Source organism: Spermophilus citellus (assembly GCF_964194105.1).
Source record: "Spermophilus citellus genome assembly, chromosome: 16".
Classification (NCBI taxonomy): Eukaryota; Metazoa; Chordata; class Mammalia; order Rodentia; family Sciuridae; genus Spermophilus; species Spermophilus citellus.
Genome location: NC_138196.1, coordinates 81,939,786 through 81,959,585, shown reverse-complemented (window position 1 = coordinate 81,959,585; position 19,800 = coordinate 81,939,786). Strand labels below are relative to the sequence as shown.

The window sequence follows — 19,800 nt, the reverse complement described above, 5'->3', positions numbered from 1 at the left end:
GGGATGTGGCTCAAGCGGTAACAGCGCTCACCTGGCATGCGCCTGGCGCTGGGTTCAATCCTCAGCCCCACATAAGAATAAATAAAGATGCTGTGTCCACTGAAAAATGAAAAAAAATAAATAAATATTAAAATCAATCTCTCTCTCTCTCTCTCTCTCTCTCTCTCTCTCTCTCTCTCTCTCTCTCTCTCCCTCTCTCTTGAAAAAAAATGCTCCTGGGATCCACAAACAGGGAAAAGAGTCAACCAGTCTCTCCAGGAAGTGAACTGACCACACCCAAATCCCTAAACCAATTAAGTGCTTGCAGGTGATTGGTGGATCTGGCAGGAAGTTAGTGGGTGTGGTCAGGAGGCTGAGCTATAAAAGGCTGAAAACATGGACCGGGCTGTCATTTGAAGGCCGGCTCCAAAGGAGAAGCTCTCTCCTCTCGAGATTCAGCAGGGAAACCTGGTGGTCACTGCTCCTGGAGACATGGAGGCAGCTTCACTCCACTGTGGAGGTGAGTCTCAGTTTCATGACTGTATAAAACCTGAATGTTCATCAAATGCAGCTGATGCTAAAGTCCATTTGGGTCCTTCTCTACCTGCAGAGTCATCGTTGTCACCTTGCCCTGATGCACACTTAAATAAGAATTCAGCTCCTGTGGGGCCACTGCTGGCTCCTAGAGGGAAACTTTGTCTGAACTGGCAGAGACCGTCCGCGGCTGGTGCTGGGCTGCAGAACATGGGAAACACTTGCTACGTGAATGCAGCCCTGCAGTGCCTGACATACACACCTCCCCCGGCCAACTACATGCTGTCCCAGGAGCACTGCCAGCGCTGTCCTCGTCACGGGGTCTGCATGCTGTGTGCGATGCAAGCCCACGTGACACGGGCTCTCCGCCACCCTGGGGATGTCATTCAGCCCCTGCCTGCTTTGGTTGACGGCTTCCACACTTCCCGGCAGGAAGATTCCCATGAATTTCTACTATTTATACTCAATGCTGTGCAGAAAGTATGTCTGCATGGACACATGTGCAGTGACATTTTACTGTCATGAGTTGTTCCCCTTGAAAGCAAGTTTTGAAGATAAATGACAACCTCATGCAACTTCTCACTCAGCTCTGAACAACACTCCAACCTGCTGGTAACCAGTGAGAAGTTCACAAGTTCATGGTGGAAGCAAATTCACATTCAGTATTTGGGAGAATGTTTACTGGCACAAAATGCAGTAAGCTCTCTACCATAAGCACAGTACATTAGAGAGGAGGCCAGGAGTGAGGGGGCCATCAGCCATTAACAAAGCTGAGAAGGCTGGGAGATGTTCACAAACCAAAGAACTCATCACTGAACTAAGCCAACTGGTCTTTTAACATGCCCAACTCACTGTGGCTTAATATAGATGGATCTTTGTTCAGAAACTTTGATCCATTGCCAAGATGTTTGTAGATGATGTTCCTATTTAACAAGGGTTTCTGGTCAAAACTGCACCCACATGCTTACTGAACAGAGTGTCCAAGAAACCAAGGACTCAGCCTTCCCCGAAGGCCATTCTGCATGCACAGAATACCTCTGTCCATGCTCCCCTTGGTGAGGCACAGATGGCAGCTTACCAAAGACCTTTCCCTGGTGCTAGAGCTGCAGACGAAGCTCTCACTGCCTCCTGGAGATGAAGCCAAACTTTCTTCTCCCTCCAGCCATGAGGACCTCCGTCCTCCTCTTTGCCCTTCTCTTCTTCATGAGCCAAGTTCTACCAGGTAACAAAATATACCTTGCAGGAGCTTTGTTAAGTGAAGAGTACCCAAGGTCATATGGGGATCCAATACGCAAAGAAAAGCACCATCACCTATGCCCAGGCCAGGGGTTGCCCTAGGAAATCTGGAACACCCGATGGCTGAGAGACCCTTCACCACCTGACACATCAGCTCTCAGCAACTCTCAGTTAGATGAAATCGCTCAAGGATGTTCCAAGGGCTGAAATCCTCTTAAGCCATTATTAAACCTCCATGTAATTAGGCAAGTTTACTAGCAGCTTCTAAACCTAGATGACAAGAAATGGGGCAGCATTCTCCCAAATACTGGTCTCCAAAACTCCTTTATTACTTTAGCAACAGTTAGTCATTTGAAGACACCGGCAGAAGCTCCATGCCAGAGCGATAGTGGGCACAGGCAGAAGGGAGGAGGGTTTGGTGGGAGCAGTCTCCTTCAAAGCATGGCTACAGCCTAAGAAGTATCGGTCCATCGACCCCTACACTGTTGGCCCTTGGGCTTGACTCTGCTCCTCCAGGCCCATCCCATCCCCTGACTCTGTCTCTGATCAACATTTAACCTGCTGAATAGACCTCAGTCGCAGGGATCAATGATGACCCTGAAACAGAGCCTTCTCCTGCACTCAGCATGACACAAATGATAGGTATGAGCCCCCTTGCACAGACACGCTTTGAAGCAATGTGTGCAGAGCTTCTTGCTTTTACCCCAGGTCCCAGGATACTGAAAATAGATCAGGTCCTTTCCTACAACTCCTGAATAAGTAAATTCAATGAAAAATATGCAACTTACTGCTTGATGAGAAGACACTTCTCTGTATGTCCCTGACCTTTTCCCTGCTCTTTCCGCTCTCAAGGTCTTGCATTCTTGGGAAAGATGAGAAGGTACTTCTCTAATGTGAAGCAGTAAGTTGCATATTCTTCCTTGAATCTACTTATTCAGGCAATACCCCGTGTGTGTGTGTGTGTGTGTGTGTGTGTGTGTGTGTGTTTCTGTTTCTGTGTGTGTGTTTCTGTTTCTGTCCGTGTGTGTGTGTGTGTGTGTGTAGTACATCCTTCATTCATCTCTCCATATGGTTTTGGGGTGAACAAATGGCTGGTCTGGAACCAGGTCCTCAGGGCTGAGGTTAAATACTCCCTCACACTGTGAAGAGCAGTGTGTAGATTAACTGAAATTCTTATGAGTGGCCTCAATAATAGTTTATATTCTTTGAAGGGAAGAAAAAGTTTTTTTAAGCAGGTGCAAAACTATTTTTAACAAAACCAAAGCAGGTTAGCTTTGTCACAGTTAGCACAGCAGCTATGATAGCGCAGATCCTATGAAATCATTTTGCAACCAGATGAGGAAGGGCCTCAGAGATATCTGGTCCATTTTTCCTGTTCTACAGGGGGGACAATTACAGTCCTGTTCAGCAGTGTGCCTCCCCCAGGGGGAAAGCCTAAGCTGCAAGCTGCAGTCAGGGCTGCTTCTTCCCATCCTGGCATGTTCTACACCTTCCACTGCTGGGTCCTGCCGTCCTTCTTCCTTTGCATAACCCTACAGAGACTGACTACAGGGGACAGCAAGTCCAATCCTATTAGCTCAGGAGCTCACAAAGCTGGTGGGATGCTTGTCCTTATGGCATTACTCAAGACCCATCCAATTAGCACTGAGCATTCCCCTTGCTAAACATGGGTTTGAAGAAAAAATAAATTTAGAATATTTTAAAATTTATATGTCCAGAACATGAATGCTTCTAATTCAGCTTTAACAATTCCAAATTCAGAAAACCTTATTTTGTATTCATTGTCACTCAAACTTTTTTTTTATTGTCACTCTAACAAGTCAAAGGAAAGTGATGTGGTAGAAGAGAGAGGCGAGGGCATTACTATGGTCGGGATGGAATGCAGCGAGATGGGGAGGAGCAAGCTGAGGACACAGGAAGACAGGTCCTCTCTGGTGGTCCTCAGGGGGACATTGGCAGCAGGATTGCAGGTTTTCATCGGGGAAGGTGGAGAGGTGAGGAGGATGCAGAGAGGAGTAAGAGGCAGAAATAGAATGGGACTTAGACACAAGCATGGCTCTGTCACTACCACCCCTCACTGGATCACAGGTGCTCTCGGTGAGCTGCTTCCTTCTCCTGGTCTCATTTCCTCTTAGGGAAGTGGTTAGACACGACAATCTGTGGTGTTCATTATAAATCTAAATTTTGTTTCTACCGCAATTAGCTAAACACATGGGTTCAGTGGGGAAACATAAATTTAAAATATTTTAAGACTGATGCAGTGGTGCAACCCTATAATAGCAGCAACTCAGGAGGCTGAGGCTGGAGGATCACAAGTTCAAGGCTAGCCTGAGCAGCAACCTAACAAGACCCTGTCTAAAATAATTTTTTTTTAATTTTTTCAGTTGTTGATATACTCTTATTTTATTTATATGCCATCCTGAGAATTGAACCCAGTGCCTCACATATGCCAGGCAAGTGTGTTACACTGAGTCATAGCTCCAGCTTCTAAAATAAAATCTTTTTAAATAGACTGGGTATGTAGCTCAGTGACAGAGCACCACCAGATTCAGTTGCCAGTACTATATATAAATATATATATATATATTCTTTATTAATTATATAAAATATTTATTATTTATTTATATAATGTATATGTGTGTAATGTATATATGTGTGTGTATGTGTGTGTGTGTGTGTATATATCTACAGCTAATTGATGCTTTTAGTGCAGCTTTACAACTTACAAATTTAGAAAAACTCATTCCTTTTTTTTAACATTTCCTCAAACAAAATAGAGGAAAACAATGTGGCCAAACAGAGGCGAGGGAATCCTTGCTGTCAAAATGGAATACAGCGAGATTGGGGAAGAACGGCGTGGCTTCTATATTCACTGCGCACGGTTTATGGGAAAGAACAAAGAAAAGAAAGAAATGCACTTGAATTCCTAGCAATGTTTTTACAAAGTCCTGCGGTTTGGAGATTTAACGCTTAATATATTCCACTGTGCACAAGACAGCACAGGACACGTGTACCTCGAGTAAGAGGAAGCGTCTAGACTAGCATTTCTCTGTGGTCGATTCTGGGATACACACACAGAGAAGAACAAGATGAGAGTCCCGTCCTAGAGGGATCCTTCACAGGCGAGTAAGGCGAGAGCAGGGAACCGCAGCCGTGGTAGAGGGCAAGAAGGGCCAGCAGAGGGCGCGCAGGAGGTTCAGCACGCTCCCGGGCCTGTCAGGGATCCCTGGCTTCATCTTCAGCCACAGACAGACCTGGGTACAGTGGGCTGCTTTTCGCCTAAGGCTAACGGAAGCCTCCCTCTATCACTGCTGACTAGTGAAGACAAGGTGCACAGGTCAGGAATCCAAGAGCCCAGATTCCTGCCGGTTTCTATATAGTGCTCAACACTTAGAATGACAGTCAGTTTTTATTTTTTTCTGAAACCTACACCATTAAAACTGTTTCCCAGTTCACATTTTCGGTAAAAATACGATGTTGCCTATTTGATCTTTACATCCATTCACCAATTTGTTGTATGAACATTGAAGGGTTTAAGTCAATTTAATGCACCTGGGTTTCAGTTCAGTTCAATTCAGTAGACATTTTTTAATATATACTAGATTCAAGAATTGGCCTTTGTATTTGGGAACACACACACACACACAAAAACAACAACACAATAACAATAACAACAACAAAATCCTGAAAGTTTTAGTTTGCTACCCCTCTTCCTGGAAAAGCTGCTGTGTTACGCACACAGGAGGCAGCTCCAAATTAAGCTACTTTTTAAACTGAGCACATCAGTGTGTGTGACCCATCCCCATAACCCACCCCTGGGACAGTGATACCACCCCCCACCCTTCCACATTTTTTCTGAACAGGAATATCTCAGGTCATAAATCACATACTACTCAATGTCTGAACAAGTACATTTGAATGTCTCACTCCCAGTGCAGGCGGAGGCTCCAGAGAGGCACTGCAGCCTCCAGCCCCAGGGGGCTGAGGGGGGTGAAGGAAGCACCAGGCTGAGGCACCACCGAGACTGTGTGCTACATACGCAGGAATATGGTGCCAGCTCCCAGGGAAAGAGCCTGTTACCAATTTCATCGAAGTATATTTTCTTACTATCTTTTAGATCTGTTTTTCAGCTCCCCTTTTCAAAGATGCACAGACAGACAGAGACAGATAGATAGATGTGATATTATGACATATCATATATTCTGTGTGACCCACCACCAGCACAGCAATATCTGAGGACACAAAACAAATGCTATTCAATGTTTTCAATAGGACATGTCTTGGGTCCTATTCCTTTTCTCTAAAACCTTTCTTCTGTGCTAGAAAATTTGGTGGTACTAAAAGTAATATTAAGCAGGACTGGTCCAGGTCTTCCGTCAGAGTCAGGAGATAGGAAAGTCAGATGAGTGAACTGAGTGCAGTGTGCATGCCCAGGGCCCATAAAGGCAGGAGGGCCACTCAGCTGTAGCCTTCTGCTACTCCGTGCACTCAAGGTTGCCAGATTTTTTCGAGAGAAATTTCCAAACTTTTATGTGACACCAGATTTTTAAGTGTTGGTGTAAGAAATCAAATAACAAGAAATGTCTACACAAAACTGTTCCCAGACCCTGCCCTCTCACCCCCTTGAACTTAATAAAAACTCAGAAGAACAATAAATGATTAAAACAATCCTCCTCTGTGCGCAGTCAGGGGTAGATTCAAGGAAATCTGTGAGCGACCCAACGGATCCTGCCGAAATAACTGCATCTCAACCGAGGTCTACGTGGGGAGGTGTTTGAACGGCAACCCGTGCTGCCTGCCTTTGGGGAACCAACCTAGAATCATGGGCACCGTACCCCAGGATCACTAAGCCTTCTGTTTGGATCGTTTGTTCTCTCTGCGCCCCCATCTCCTCCTCTCTTTCCCTCTCTTTTCCTTTTTTTTTTCTTTTTTTCTCATCTCTCTCTTTTTCTCACAGGGATTCTTGCTGAATGCTCAATAAATAATAAAGCAAGACTAGCAAACGCAACATTTGTTTTTAAATCATGTTCCTTACCATCCCTTGATCACTGTCTGGTTCTCAGCCATTGCATCCCCTTTCTTGTCTGGATGAGCTCCTGGGGCAGGGTGGGGGGACTCGGTCACACCCGCTGCTTTTGCCCAGCCTGAAGCCCTCCCTGTGCATCTGAGGAGACTCCCTCCCTCTCCCAGCTTCCTCCTTCCACGCAACCTGCGGAGGCCCCCTCACCAAAAACAGGGTAGCCTGTGCAATCAAATTTCCCCAAATCGGACTCGCCGAAAGCCTGAATCCTGAACAGAGTGAAGCCCACATGGAAGGCCATTTCTTTTGCACCCCTTTCAAAGGCAGTGCTTGGGTCTGCCAGGCCCTCATAGCTGCCACCAGTCCTCTAGCCCCCCACCCCGCCCCGCTTTCCCTGGGCACAACCATCGAGCATTTCTTCCACCTTGTAAACCACCACGTGGCTTCCTATGGCTGCTTAACCCATAACCACAGACTTAGTGGCTTAAAGCAATACAGTTTTATCATCTGTCAGGTCTTGGAATTACAAGTTTGACAGGGATCTCGATGGGCCAAAATCAAGGTGTCCGTGGAGCCCAGCTCTCCCGGAGGCCCTCTGCTTCCCATCCTCTGCCTTTCTTCCAGCTAGGGTGGCCTGCTTCCAAGAACACTTGCTCCCTTCCCACCTTTCAGCACTCCTGGGTTGAGTCCTTTTCACACACGTTTCTGAACTTAGCTCCTGACTTTCTGTTTCATTTTCTAGGATTCTTGCAATTTGCGTCCACCTGCGTAATCCAAGGTGAGCTATTTTAAATTCAGCTGACTAGCAGCCTTAATTCCACCTTTGTCACGTAAGATGATGTGCTCACAGGTTCTAGGGATAAGACATGGACAACTGGGGAGGGCATGTTTATCCCTCCTCCTGCAGCCACAGAGGGACTTTTCTACACACCACTATTTCGTTGAACTTAAGCAAGTTGCTGTGTGTAAAGAATCTCATTGATAGTTTCCTTTCCTTTGTGTGTGAAGTTGTGGAGACACACACACACACACACACACACACACACACACACACACACTTGTTGCAGAAAGCGGATAGGATCAACATATTTTAAGGCATATTTACCAGATTTTAGACTCCACTAGGTCTAATTTGGCCAAAAGAGAATGTTAAGTTGTGCTACATGGGCCACTCAAAACCTCTGAGAGTTCATCATGTTGGACTCAGAATCTCAGAAACTGAGGCATATTTCAGCACAACTCAACTCTTGCTGAAGTGCCATGTTTTCCGCAGTGCTACTCCTGAAATCACGTCTCCAGCTAAGTCTTTAACATACTTTTGCACTTGGTGGAAGCACCTGTCTAAAGAGAATTCTTCAGGACATGCAAGTGTGTTGCCGCCACGGATTTTACCCTCACATTGGGATCGAGTCTTTCTTCCTAAGTTCTGTGACAAATTTATACACAACTCTGTTATTAAAATAGATCCCTTTGACTCACTCTTATCCTCCATAATTTTTATTCATTTTGAACAAGGTGTCTTGGCCATACATAAGAATCACCTGAAATTATTCATCTTGTTTCACTCTGTCAGCATTAGTTATTAAATCCATTAATCAAAATAATGATTGATAATATTTTAATGCTAAATTATGTTTGCTGCTTTTCTTCCCTTTTTGCCCCAAATTTCTCTTTCTCTCCTTGTCTAACATGGTAGGGCAGAGGCTGAAAGCACCAAGCATGCTATGCTTAAAGAACTTAAGTGCTTAGGATAATTGGGCGTAGGACGGAAGGATTGAAAGAAGGGATGTGATGGGATCATTTAAGAGAACATTTCCTACAGAAGAGATAGTGCTAATGGCCGTGCCTGTCCCACCAACCAGAAAGGAACTCTCCTGCCCAAGAGACGAGAAGAGAGAATGCTGAGGGTCCCAGACCACTGAAACCCAGATCCTGTACCCTGGAATGACCACAGCGATGAGAACTCATGGAATATCTACATGTAGGGAATCACAAGAAGCCTCACAACAATTGCTATCTCCCAAGGCCAATAATAGCTATGTATCACTCTACACAAAGCAGTGGTCTATGAGAATTACCTATCGCAACTTATTCAAGTAAGTTATCATGAATGGCAACCCTAGTCAATTAGACTGTATTTATCTACATTCCACAGATAAGGACTCTGAAACACATACTGATTATGTAACTTGTGAAAGCCGAATAATTGATGGATGGGATTTTAAACCAGATGGGCTTTTCTATTGACCATTATACTACACTGCCTTCAAATAGTGCATGCTATATTAGTATGAACTCAGTCAAGAGAGACATTTGAACAGGTAGAATTTCCTATAAAAAAAAAAACTACTGATTACAATTAGTATAGAAATGATATGGGAATGGTTGGTAAAAAGTAAAGAGACTTTTAAAGAATATCGGATACACAAATGTTAGGTGCTAATCCCTATAGCTGAGATGGAGTATCCAAAGGACACCATTCACCACTCCTGGCTTATTACCAAGGTCAAGTCCTGGAGGACACGGCTACGAGTTACTGAAACAAAGAGTTTCTGTGACACTGCCCCCTGGGCATGACCAGAAACCTTAGCTCTGGTTTGGGTATGATCTGACCCAAATGTTTCACATCCTGGAAGTATGGCCCCCAGTGTGGTGATGTTGAGAGGTGGTAGAAGCTTTAAGAGGTGGGGCCTGATGGAAGGTAATTTTGTCATGGGGGCTCCACCTTGGGGAATGGGTTCATGCTGTCTTGTGGGAGTGGCTTAGCTGGTGGGAGTGGCTAAGCTCCTCAACAGGGAGTTGTAATAAAAGGAGTGAGTCTAGACATACCTCAACCCTAGCTTCCTTGCCCCCAAACATGCCCCTTCTGCCGTGATGCATCCAGAGGCCTACACCAGGATGCTGGTGCCCTGGTATTTCGACCCTCCAACCATCAGAATTGTGAGCCAAATAAACCTCTTTATAAGTTACCCAGCCTCCAGTATTATGTTATAGCCACACATTAAAAAAAAAGAGTAAGACTTTTACCATTTAGAGTGTCAGAAAAAGCTGATTATATGATGATATTTCACCAGAAGCAATCCACTATAAAAACTACACTCCAGGAAAAGCAGCTGTTGGGTGCTCCTGACTCCTATATACTGAAGGAGATGGGAGCTTGAAAAGCAAGATGCTCTGCAGAAGCTTGATTCTGAACGTGCTACCATGCTGCAGGAGCCTGCAAGGGGTGGGGGTGGGGGTGGGGGAGGGGAGAAGCCCTGTGCCCTACAGGGAAAGAGTGCTGGAGAGCAGGTACAGACTCAGGAGCCAAAGGCTTGCTGCCCACTGTTTCATTCCATTGCCCTCTACTGACAAGATTTAATATTGCGTTAGCTGCAAAGGAAAATATTTAAAGAACCCAGATCCATTGTTACAGAGAAGGCCCAAAGGGTAAATTAAATGTACAGGAAAGAGGCAAAGTGATGGACCCGGCCCAATTCCATCTCAAGATTGGGAGCCTCATCACAAAGTCATGAAAAGTTGGTTTCTGTTTTACTATAAATTACTGTGACTTCTAAACTTGTTTGGAATTCCTGCCCATGCCTTGAACTCACCCATGCCTGGCTTTTCCTGACCAGATAACAACTCTATCTTAAACCTCAGTGGAGTCTCATAAATTCTAGTGTTGGGATCTAAATGTATTCTCTGCCTTGAAATGTTAAGCCACGTGGATCATTAACCTACTATCTGCCTTTGTATTATGCATGTCAAAATCCTGTTATCTGTAAGTTCTCAAGACACCCCCCTTTGCAACTTTTTGTGCTATAAAATCTCATTCTTGGAGAGCGGGGGTTCTGGTCTCTAGCCCATGTTAGGGAAGACAGTCGCGATTGGCTTTCTTTGTGTACTCAAGTACAAGCTTGCTTTAATTTGATTTAAAATTGGAGTTGGTGGTCTTTTCTGTGTGTCAAGGTTCAAAAAAAAGTTCACTGCCTTTTACTGTGCAACTTGCACAGGTACTCCCGTGCTCACATTGAATCCTCACATAGAAAAATACATATTTGTTTACCTAACAATATGCCACTGTCACTCTGATTTCCTCACCCTTGCCCCAAAATGGGAGACACACAGCCCTCAAAATTGTGATAATTAGACGAATGTGATGGTGCACACTTGTAATCTGAGCAACTTGGGAGGCTAAGGCAAGAAGATGCAAGTTCAAGGCCAGCTTCAGTAATTTAACTAGACCCTGTCTAAAAATAAAGAATAAAGAAGGTCTGGGGATACAGCTCGGTGGCAGAGCACCCCTGATATCTGTCATCAGTACTAAATCATCATCATCATCATCATCATCTAAGCCTTCTCTGGATGGCTTCTCCAAACTCCTTCCACAAACTGATTCCGTGTCTGAGCCCCCCCCCCAGGGGTACTCACAGAAACAGCCCCCCTCCAGCAACAATCACCTTTCCATTGCTGTGAAATATGCCTGAGGTCATCAACCTAGAAGGAGGAAAACTGACTTTGGCTCATAGTCCCAGAAGTGTCAGTCCATTGTCATTTTTTTTTTTTTTGGTGTTTATTTCTAATATTTATTTTTTTAGTTATAGTTGGATACAATACCTTTTTTTATTTTTTTTATTTTTTTTTAATTTTTTATTGATTATTTAAAGCATTACATAGCTCATGATATATCATCTTTCACCCTTTGTTTGGGGCCTGTGACAAGCAGAGTACCTTGATTGAGAGTGTATGGCCCAACAAAACTGCTCCCCCGAGGCACTGGGAAGCAGAAGGAAGGAGAAAGGAGGGGCCAGGATCCCAGCTCTCCTTCAGGGCACATCCCATGACCTCACTTCCTTCCACGAGTTCTGAGGTCACACCACCTGCCACCGTGCTGCAGAGGGCGGGTTTGGGATGAGTAGGTGGAACCCAGGACATCTTAGTGCAGAGATGGGTAGGGTGCCATAATCTTAGACACAAGTCATTGTACATTTGTCAGAATTTACAGAACATACAACACAAAAGTGAATTCTCATGTGAAATATGGACTCTGGGTAACAATGATGTGTCAGTATTTGTTTCTTGATTTTTGACAAACCCACCACAGTCATGGGAGGTCAACTGTGCAGAGGCTGTGTGTTGGGTCAGTGGGAGGGTGTATGTGGGAACTCATTCAACTTTTCCATGGACCTAAAATTTCCCTAAAACTTAAAATCTACTCATTAAAAAGAAGAAGAAGACGAAGAAGAAGAAGAAGAAGAAGAAGAAGAAGAAGAAGAAAGTGACTTCACACAAAAGCTGAAGAAGTCGGCTCAAATAAAAAAAGAATGTATCTATGAACCCTGAACACAATGCATGAAATCCTGCATCCAATTTGAGATTGTGAAAAGCTAATAGTAGCATAATAATAGAAAAAGAAGGCCATGATTTGAGGGGGAAAATTTATGCTTTTTATTAAATTTTTAAAAATCGTGATGCCTAATGAGTCTTTAGGGTTTAGTTTTAAGGCTATTTTAAAATATGGAATAAATTACTTTTATGTTTTAAAAAATGGGTACTGAGTGTGATATCAAAAAGTTGGAGGAGTAGGAGACGCCATCCTTCATGCCCCACAAGGAGAGATATTTAGATAACTATCTGTGACTCCAAAGAGCCTTGGGAGGCTCAAGGTTTATGGTGATCCTAAAGTAACACAATGTAGAAAAAAGAAAGAAAGAAAGAAAAGTGGAGGACAACTGCATTGCTGAGAGAGAGGGGCACACCTGAGATATCTGCAGATGGCCAGGAACAAGTGGTGAGGACTGTCGGTATCAGCTACAGGGTGGGTGCACCAACACCTGTTGCTGCCGCAAACTCCAGGATAGGAGACGCTGCATACATAACTCCCCCAAGAAAGGCCCCTTTGGTGCTGTCCTGATGCTGTGATCACCATCCTTATCAGCCCTGCACATCCCCTGGACCCCAAGGCAATAGCCACTCCACACACATCTGCACTCCAGATCTTGGCTCTGCAGACACACTACATTGTCTCTGGTTGTGGACTCCTCTCACTATTCCTTAAACTCAAATTCCTCAGACTCAAACATCAGAGGCACTGTCATAGTGAGCTAGCCCACACCCTAAACCCAGATCCATTATTGCTCCACGTTTCCGATGCCAGCTACATGACTGTTCCATCAGCACCTGTGCTACAGACACTGGAGCTGACAATAAAGCAGAACATGTTCATGTTCCAGTCTTCAGGGCAGCAGTGATTCAGCAAATGCCCACATTCCAGACCCTGCTTTTGCGGCTGTTCCAGAAGCACCTGCAACTCTGACCCAGGGCCACTGTAGCACTGCACACATACATAGGCAGGGGTGCACACACACACACACACACACACACACACACACGCATGCTGTCATGCACTTGTAGCTTACAAACCATTACCAACATGACAGCATGGGTGCTTACATGCTGCCTACCAGTACCACAGCTTCCCTGGACTCCAGCCCTGGTCTCTCCACAAGTGCCTGCTCCAGACCTCAACTCCATCACTGCACCACAGGTGCCAGGTGTCAGACACCGGGACCACTGCCACTCTGTGCAAGCCCATGAGCCAGATCCAGTGCCAAGAGGATACCCTCAACCACATACCCCCCACAAAAGAAAAGGAGATCAGGGGGACCCCGGCAGCATTCACCACCAAAACCCGCAGCACTGACTGCCACTTTAGATACCCAGAGCTATGGCAGATGAGGACCCCTGAAATCATTGCTAACATCCTCATTTGATAGAACTACACAGGGACTGTGCCTCTACGTCTTCCCTGGAGTGGAAACTACCACTTCACCCAACCAGCACTCATCCATAGGAGAAAATCTTCTCCCACAAACACCATCCTGTAAAATCTGGGAGTGGTGACTGCACCGTCCAATGTACATATATTAATGAATAAAAGGAAGAAGAAAGAAAGAAAAACTGAATAAACGTGACACAAGCCAAGTAACCATAATTTTTGAGTACCAACCCCTGAGAAATGGAAATCTATGAACTGACTGGCAAATCATTCAAAATATTTGTTTTAAGGTATTTCAGCAAGAAAGAAGAGGGCACAGAGAGATGACACAGTGAAATCAGGAAAACACCCTACCTACAAAATTCAACATAAAAAAGAACCAAACAGAATTCTAAACTGAAGACTATAATGAATGAAATGAAAAATTCAATATAGAGTATCCAAACCAGAATTTATCAAGTAGAAAAAAAGTGTCTGTCAACTCAGAAAATATTCAGAGGAGAAAAGTAAAAAGAATGACAAAAAACAACCTCCAGGATTTATAGGGCACCATCAAGAGAACTACCATTTGCATTATGAGAGTTATTGATGAGAAGACAGAAAGCTTACCAAAGGAAAGAAACTGGAACATGTGAACATCCAGGTATAGGAAATTAAAAAGTTTCCAAACATGTTCAACCCACAGAGACATTAAACATTATACAAAGACATTAAACATTAAAACAGCATGGTATTGGCATAAAGGATCAAGGTAGCAAAATAGAAGTACATGAATAACCCAAGCATTCACAACCACTGCTTCTCAACAAAGGAGTCAAAAACATACAATGGAGAAAAGATAGCCTCTTCAATAAATGGTGCTGAATATACACATGCAAAAGAATAAAACTAGACCTCTCTTACCCTGAACAAAACCAACTCAAAATGAACCAAAGACTCCAACTATGAAAATACTAAAATAAAACAAAGGTAACACTTCAACATATTAGAGTAGGCAAAGATAATTTGAATGGGAGCCCAAAGCAAAGGCAATAAAAGCAAAACTAGACAGATGGAATTACATCAACCTAAACAGCTTCTGCATAGCTAAAGAAACAATCAACAGAGTCAACAGACAACCTACAGAATAGGATAAAATATTTGCAAACTGTTTATCTGACAAGGGATTAAATTCCAGAATTTGTGAGGAACTCAAACAATTCAGTAGCAAAAAAAAAAAAAAAAAGAAAAAAAAGAAGGAGGAGGAAGAGGGGCAGGGGGAAGTAATAGTGGAGGAAGAAGAAGGATGGCTATTATCAAAAAGACAAAAAAAATTACCAATGTTAGTGAGGATATAGAAAACGAAAACTCATACCTGTTGGTGGGAATGTAAATTAGTACATCCACTATTAAAATACCCCATGGAGAATATCATGCTAAGTGAAGTAAGCCAATCCCAAAGAACCAAAGGCCGAATGTTTTCTTCGGTAAGTGGATGCTGATCCATAATGCGGGGCAGGGGGGCAATGGAGGAATGGAGAAAATTTGGATTGAGCAGAGGGGAGGGAAGGGAAGGGTGTTGGGTGGGGGAAGATGGTGGAATGAGATGGACATTATTACCCCTATGTATGGGTATGATTTCATGAATGGTGTGATTCTACATCACCAACAACAGAGAAATGAAAAGTTGTGCTCCATTTGTGCCAAAAAATAAAATAAAATTAATTAATTAAAAAAACAAACCTCATGGAGCTCCCTCAAGAATTAAAAGGAAAACTACCATATGATCCTGCAGTCCCACTACATTATATTTTTCAAAGGAAATGACATCATTCCATTAAAAAGATACCTGACTCTGATTGTTTATTGCAACACTATTCACAATAGCCTACCTATGGAATCACCCTAAGAATCCAATAACAAATGAATAAAGAACATGTGGAATGTATATCCAATGAACAGCTGTTTACCGTTTAAAAAATGCATGAAATCCCGTCATTTGTAGGACTATGGATGGAACTGAAGATAACAATATTGAGTAAAATAAGTCAGGTACAGAAAGACAAATACCACATGATTTCACTCCACTAAGTTCTTTAAATGAATTGGACACTTTACCAAACCAGCAAAACTCTTTTCAGGATGTTTCCCAAAGGATTCTGACATTGTTGTCATTTGTGAAACAGAAGAAACTGGAGAACATTACGTTAAGTGAAATAAGCCAGGCACAGAAATACAAATATGGCATATTCTCAATCATTTGTGGAAAGTAAAAAACTTTGTCACATAGAAGTAGAGACTAGAATAAAATTAACTAGAGATTGGAAGGGGACAGAAAGTGGAGAAGGTAAGAAAGTACCAACCACAGAGTAGGGGAAGACAACACAAGAGAGCTGTCATCTACAGCCATTAATTAATTGTACATCAAAAAAGTAAAGAAGGAAAAAAGAGAAAAAATAAAGGAGAGTTTGAAGCTTTCCAATAGAAATTATAATATTTGAGAAAATGGAAATTCTGTGTACCCTGATTTGGTCATTATGTATTATATGCACATATTGAATTACAACAGTATCTTCCATATATAAATGCAAATATCATATCCCAGTTTAAAAACTTTTAAAAAGAAGAAATAAGAAATTATTTTTAAAAGTTTTTACAGAAAGAAAAGTGGCTAAAGGTACTGATTTCTAGTGAAATTGAGAACCCAGAGATTAGCCATCTGAATTCCTATGATTAGGTTAATCTGTTACCAAATTTAGAGATTCTGAGGTTTGGAATTATTCCAACGGAAGTTGTTTATTTCTTCACTTGTTAAGCTTCACTGACCAAGGGGAACCTCAGGCCCCCAGAAATAAATAAAAGCCCTGAGTTTCACCATCACTGACGGCTCACCACTCTACTGGGCACACAACCATGAGAGTCCATTCCCTTCTTTCTTTTCTCTTCCTCTTTGTGACTATAACACCAAAAGGTAAGATGGTGAAATGATTGTAGAGGTGAGTTCTTAAGAAACCCACTCAGATGCACATAACTCTGATGCAATGCATGGCTTTGGGTACTCAGAAGTCTAACACGTCCCTAGAACTGATGAGGTCAAAATTAAGGAGCAAAACGAGGAGTTCCATTAACCTAAAGTGGAGCCCAAAAGCTCCATGATTAGAAAATAGGACCCAAGGAGAGAACTAGAAGTACAGAAGCCTGGCCATGAGACTTAAGGCTTAATATAAAAACTGGGCACAAGGGCACCAGTCTCCTAAAAGGAAAACAAAAATGGCAGCCATTGGTTCAGACTTGGTTATGGAAAGGAAGAATATGGAGTCTATTAGTGAAAAACATATGTGAAAGGTAAAAGTTAGGCCAATAAGATAGAGCTCAACAAGAAAGGATTGCATCAAGTTACACAACACCAGTATAAATTGAGGATCAGAGGAATTTGGAGACAATATAAATAATGGAATGAAGCTCCAAAGAAGCAAATTTATAAGCATAAGACAGATGATTCAGAAGTTTGAATGTTAGAATGTGGAATCAAAGTGAGAAGGTAATATGATCATCTCTGGCTGTTTCATCCAGATCCTGGAAGACCTGACAAAATTTTCTCCATTATTTATGGCGAGACGTTCACATCTTTCAAACTAATGTCTGTGGGCACTGAACTTGATTTCTTTCTTGATTCATCTCTAAAATTCTTTTAAGTACAATTGAAGCCACTCACTTGTTTAATCCTCTGAAGCTGTTAGAGAGTCATTTGCTCCATTGCTCTATATGTCTATGATAATGTCAATGAGTCTGAAAATAAATTTCAGTATCTAAGAAGGAATATTCTTCTTTATGAATCAAGTAATTTTATATTATCTTCTTGACTTGAGCAAGTGCCATGGGCATGTCACAGTCATTGGCAAAAGACTGGCAAAACAACTCTTTGACTTTCTGTTCTGAAGATATTGCCTCAAATTAAACGTTACATTTAGCAGGAAGCACAGCACCAATGGGATGAATCATTTTTGCTCCTTTTTTAGCACAGTTCATACATTCCACCTCACTTTGCATGGGATACCTCCAAGTTCATATGACACAGGACTGCCTCTTCCTCTGTTTTTTCTGGTACTAATAACTCTTCACTTTAGCTTCATTAAAAACCTGACTGTCGGCTGGGTTCAGTCGTGCATAATTCCAGCAACTTAGGAGGCTGAGGCATGAGGATCTCAAGTTCAAGGCCAGCCTCAGAAACTTTTTGCCTCAAAAAAGTAAAAAGGGCTATAGATATGTCTCAATGGTAGACCACCCCTAAGAAATCTCCAGTAACTCAAGGGGGGGAAAAAAGAAAAAGGAAAGAAAAAGCAAAACTTGTAATTGTTATCAGATATTGCACTAAATGCATGGGAAGTAACAAGACCAACAGCGGCACCAGGTCCAGCAGGCCACTGAGCAGGAAGTCTGAGCCCTGTGAAGACCCAGAGCTGAGTAGTGTCTTCCATGACTGGCTGGTGAGACTGTTCTTTCCCTGAAAGATAGCCACTTTCCCTTCCAGAAAAAGCGGGCAGAGTGGGAAGTATTAGCAGGATATTATCCAACTCCCCTATCATTCCATTCTCTTTGCTGCACAAAGACCCTGAGTTTCTAATCTACTAGCCTAACAGCAGAGTGTAAGAAAACCTCACTGGGTGGACGCTGCCCTGGCGGGGGTACTGGCTCACCTGACTGGAAATATTTTGCTACAGAGTAGAGAAACAATAATGATAACCTAGAGTTTAAGTATAAAACAACAACAAAAATATTCAGATCCCCAAAAGCCATCAAACTGTTCGTCAAACCATAGAGGTTAGGCATCCCAAGGAGCCCTTCAGAGCTAGTGTATCACAAGATATAAAAAACAAAGTGAGAGCAAGGTGGCTTCAGAGGATGGTCAGAACTAACTTCTACTAAGGGACATGAACAGAAGTGTCTCTTATGTAATGTCCTTCATGTCCCCCAGGGGAAAGAATGAACCCTGGTTATCCTGGAAAGACAAGAAGAAGGGATTAAAACTACAGATGACTGAGCTGTGTGCTCAGACCTAGCATACAGACATAGTACCTGAGCTATGTGCTCTTCAGCACCAGTGTGAATTCAGACACTCGCGCACGCACACCACAGAGTTCTGAAGTGAGAACAGTTAAGATGAAGGATTGGTATATTTCTGCAAAAGGAGATGAAGTGACACCATATGCCATTGGATAGGCATGATGCAGGCACAGACAGGAGTAAGGGTGGGTACCACTTTTGAAATGGTGCTTCTTGGTGGACATTGTGCATTGTAGCATTGTGCATAGAACAATCTGTTGGAGAAGAAACTTACAATACTGTGCCTTACACACTAAATTCCTCAGGGAACTTCCTAGTCAAGCAACAGTAACATACAGTCCCACACCTTTCAAAATGTACTGCTCCAGGCAAAGGCTATATCTCTGAAATCTTTTAAAAATCAGCCTACCCCTCCAAGGTGCGTATAATCCCACACTTCGAGCCCCTCTCCCTAAAAATGTTGAGCTTCATCTATATCCGATTATTTCGTGTAGGCAATATGTGCCCCTATTCCAAAGCCATCCTTCTGGAGGTTTATTGCTTTATGTACATTTCCAACCATTTGAGAGTGAATTAATGATTGTCAAATCTCTTCCTGTGCAGGAAAGTCTGGTGTTATCCCAGGAGAAAAGCAGTGCATCGCTTTGCAAGGGATGTGCAGGGATTTCGCATGCACACCTTTAGATGACACCATTGGTGTGTGCAATAATGAGAAAAAGTGTTGTAGAAAGTGGTGGATATTAGAACCCTACCCAACACCAGTTCCCAAAGGAAAATCTCCTTAGACTGGAGCAAACTGGAAGCCCTTCGAACTCTGGAATGCGTGAGCAACTGCAAACATCTTGAACGAAACTTACTTTTCTCCCTTGACCACAAATAAATATTGTCCTAACTCCACAGGTCCCTGGGGTATTTCTTCTCAATGTACATTCAATCCTCTTAAAAATGAAAAGAGTAGCCCCTGTCTGTAATCCCAGCAGCTCACGAGGATCTCAATTTCAAAGCCAGCCTCAGCAACTTAACAAGATCCTAAGCAACTCAGTGAGACCGTGTCTCTAAATAAATAAAATATTTTAAAAGGGCTGTGGATGTGGTTCAGTGTTTAAGTACCGCTGGGTTCAATCCCCAATACAAAAAAAAAAAAAACTACAAGAGTAATCTAACTTACAGAAGAATTTCATAACCTGAAGACATTTATAAAAAATTCAAGTTTTTAAGAAAAAAAAGA

General features: G+C 42.9%; 3 protein-coding genes across 3 annotated transcripts; all 3 read left to right on the top strand.

The window, feature by feature from the left end:
- Positions 1 to 471: 471 nt before the first annotated feature.
- Positions 472 to 1,038, top strand: LOC308635337 (putative ubiquitin carboxyl-terminal hydrolase 17-like protein 23; the record flags this gene model as incomplete). Its single annotated transcript, XM_081269679.1, has 1 exon — positions 472 to 1,038. One exon carries the CDS (start codon positions 472 to 474, stop codon positions 1,036 to 1,038), a length of 567 nt encoding a protein of 188 aa, XP_081125805.1.
- A 639-nt stretch (positions 1,039 to 1,677) lies between these two features.
- Positions 1,678 to 6,598, top strand: DEFB108B (defensin beta 108B; the record flags this gene model as incomplete). The annotated part of the gene is made up of 2 exons (XM_081269678.1): positions 1,678 to 1,735; positions 6,435 to 6,598. 2 exons carry the CDS (start codon positions 1,678 to 1,680, stop codon positions 6,596 to 6,598), a joined length of 222 nt encoding a protein of 73 aa, XP_081125804.1.
- Positions 6,599 to 16,421: 9,823 nt separating this feature from the next.
- Positions 16,422 to 19,357, top strand: DEFB130B (defensin beta 130B; the record flags this gene model as incomplete). The annotated part of the gene is made up of 2 exons (XM_081269292.1): positions 16,422 to 16,479; positions 19,176 to 19,357. The coding sequence occupies 2 exons, from the start codon at positions 16,422 to 16,424 to the stop codon at positions 19,355 to 19,357; spliced, it is 240 nt and encodes a 79-aa protein (XP_081125418.1).
- Between the last annotated feature and the right edge of the window lie 443 nt (positions 19,358 to 19,800).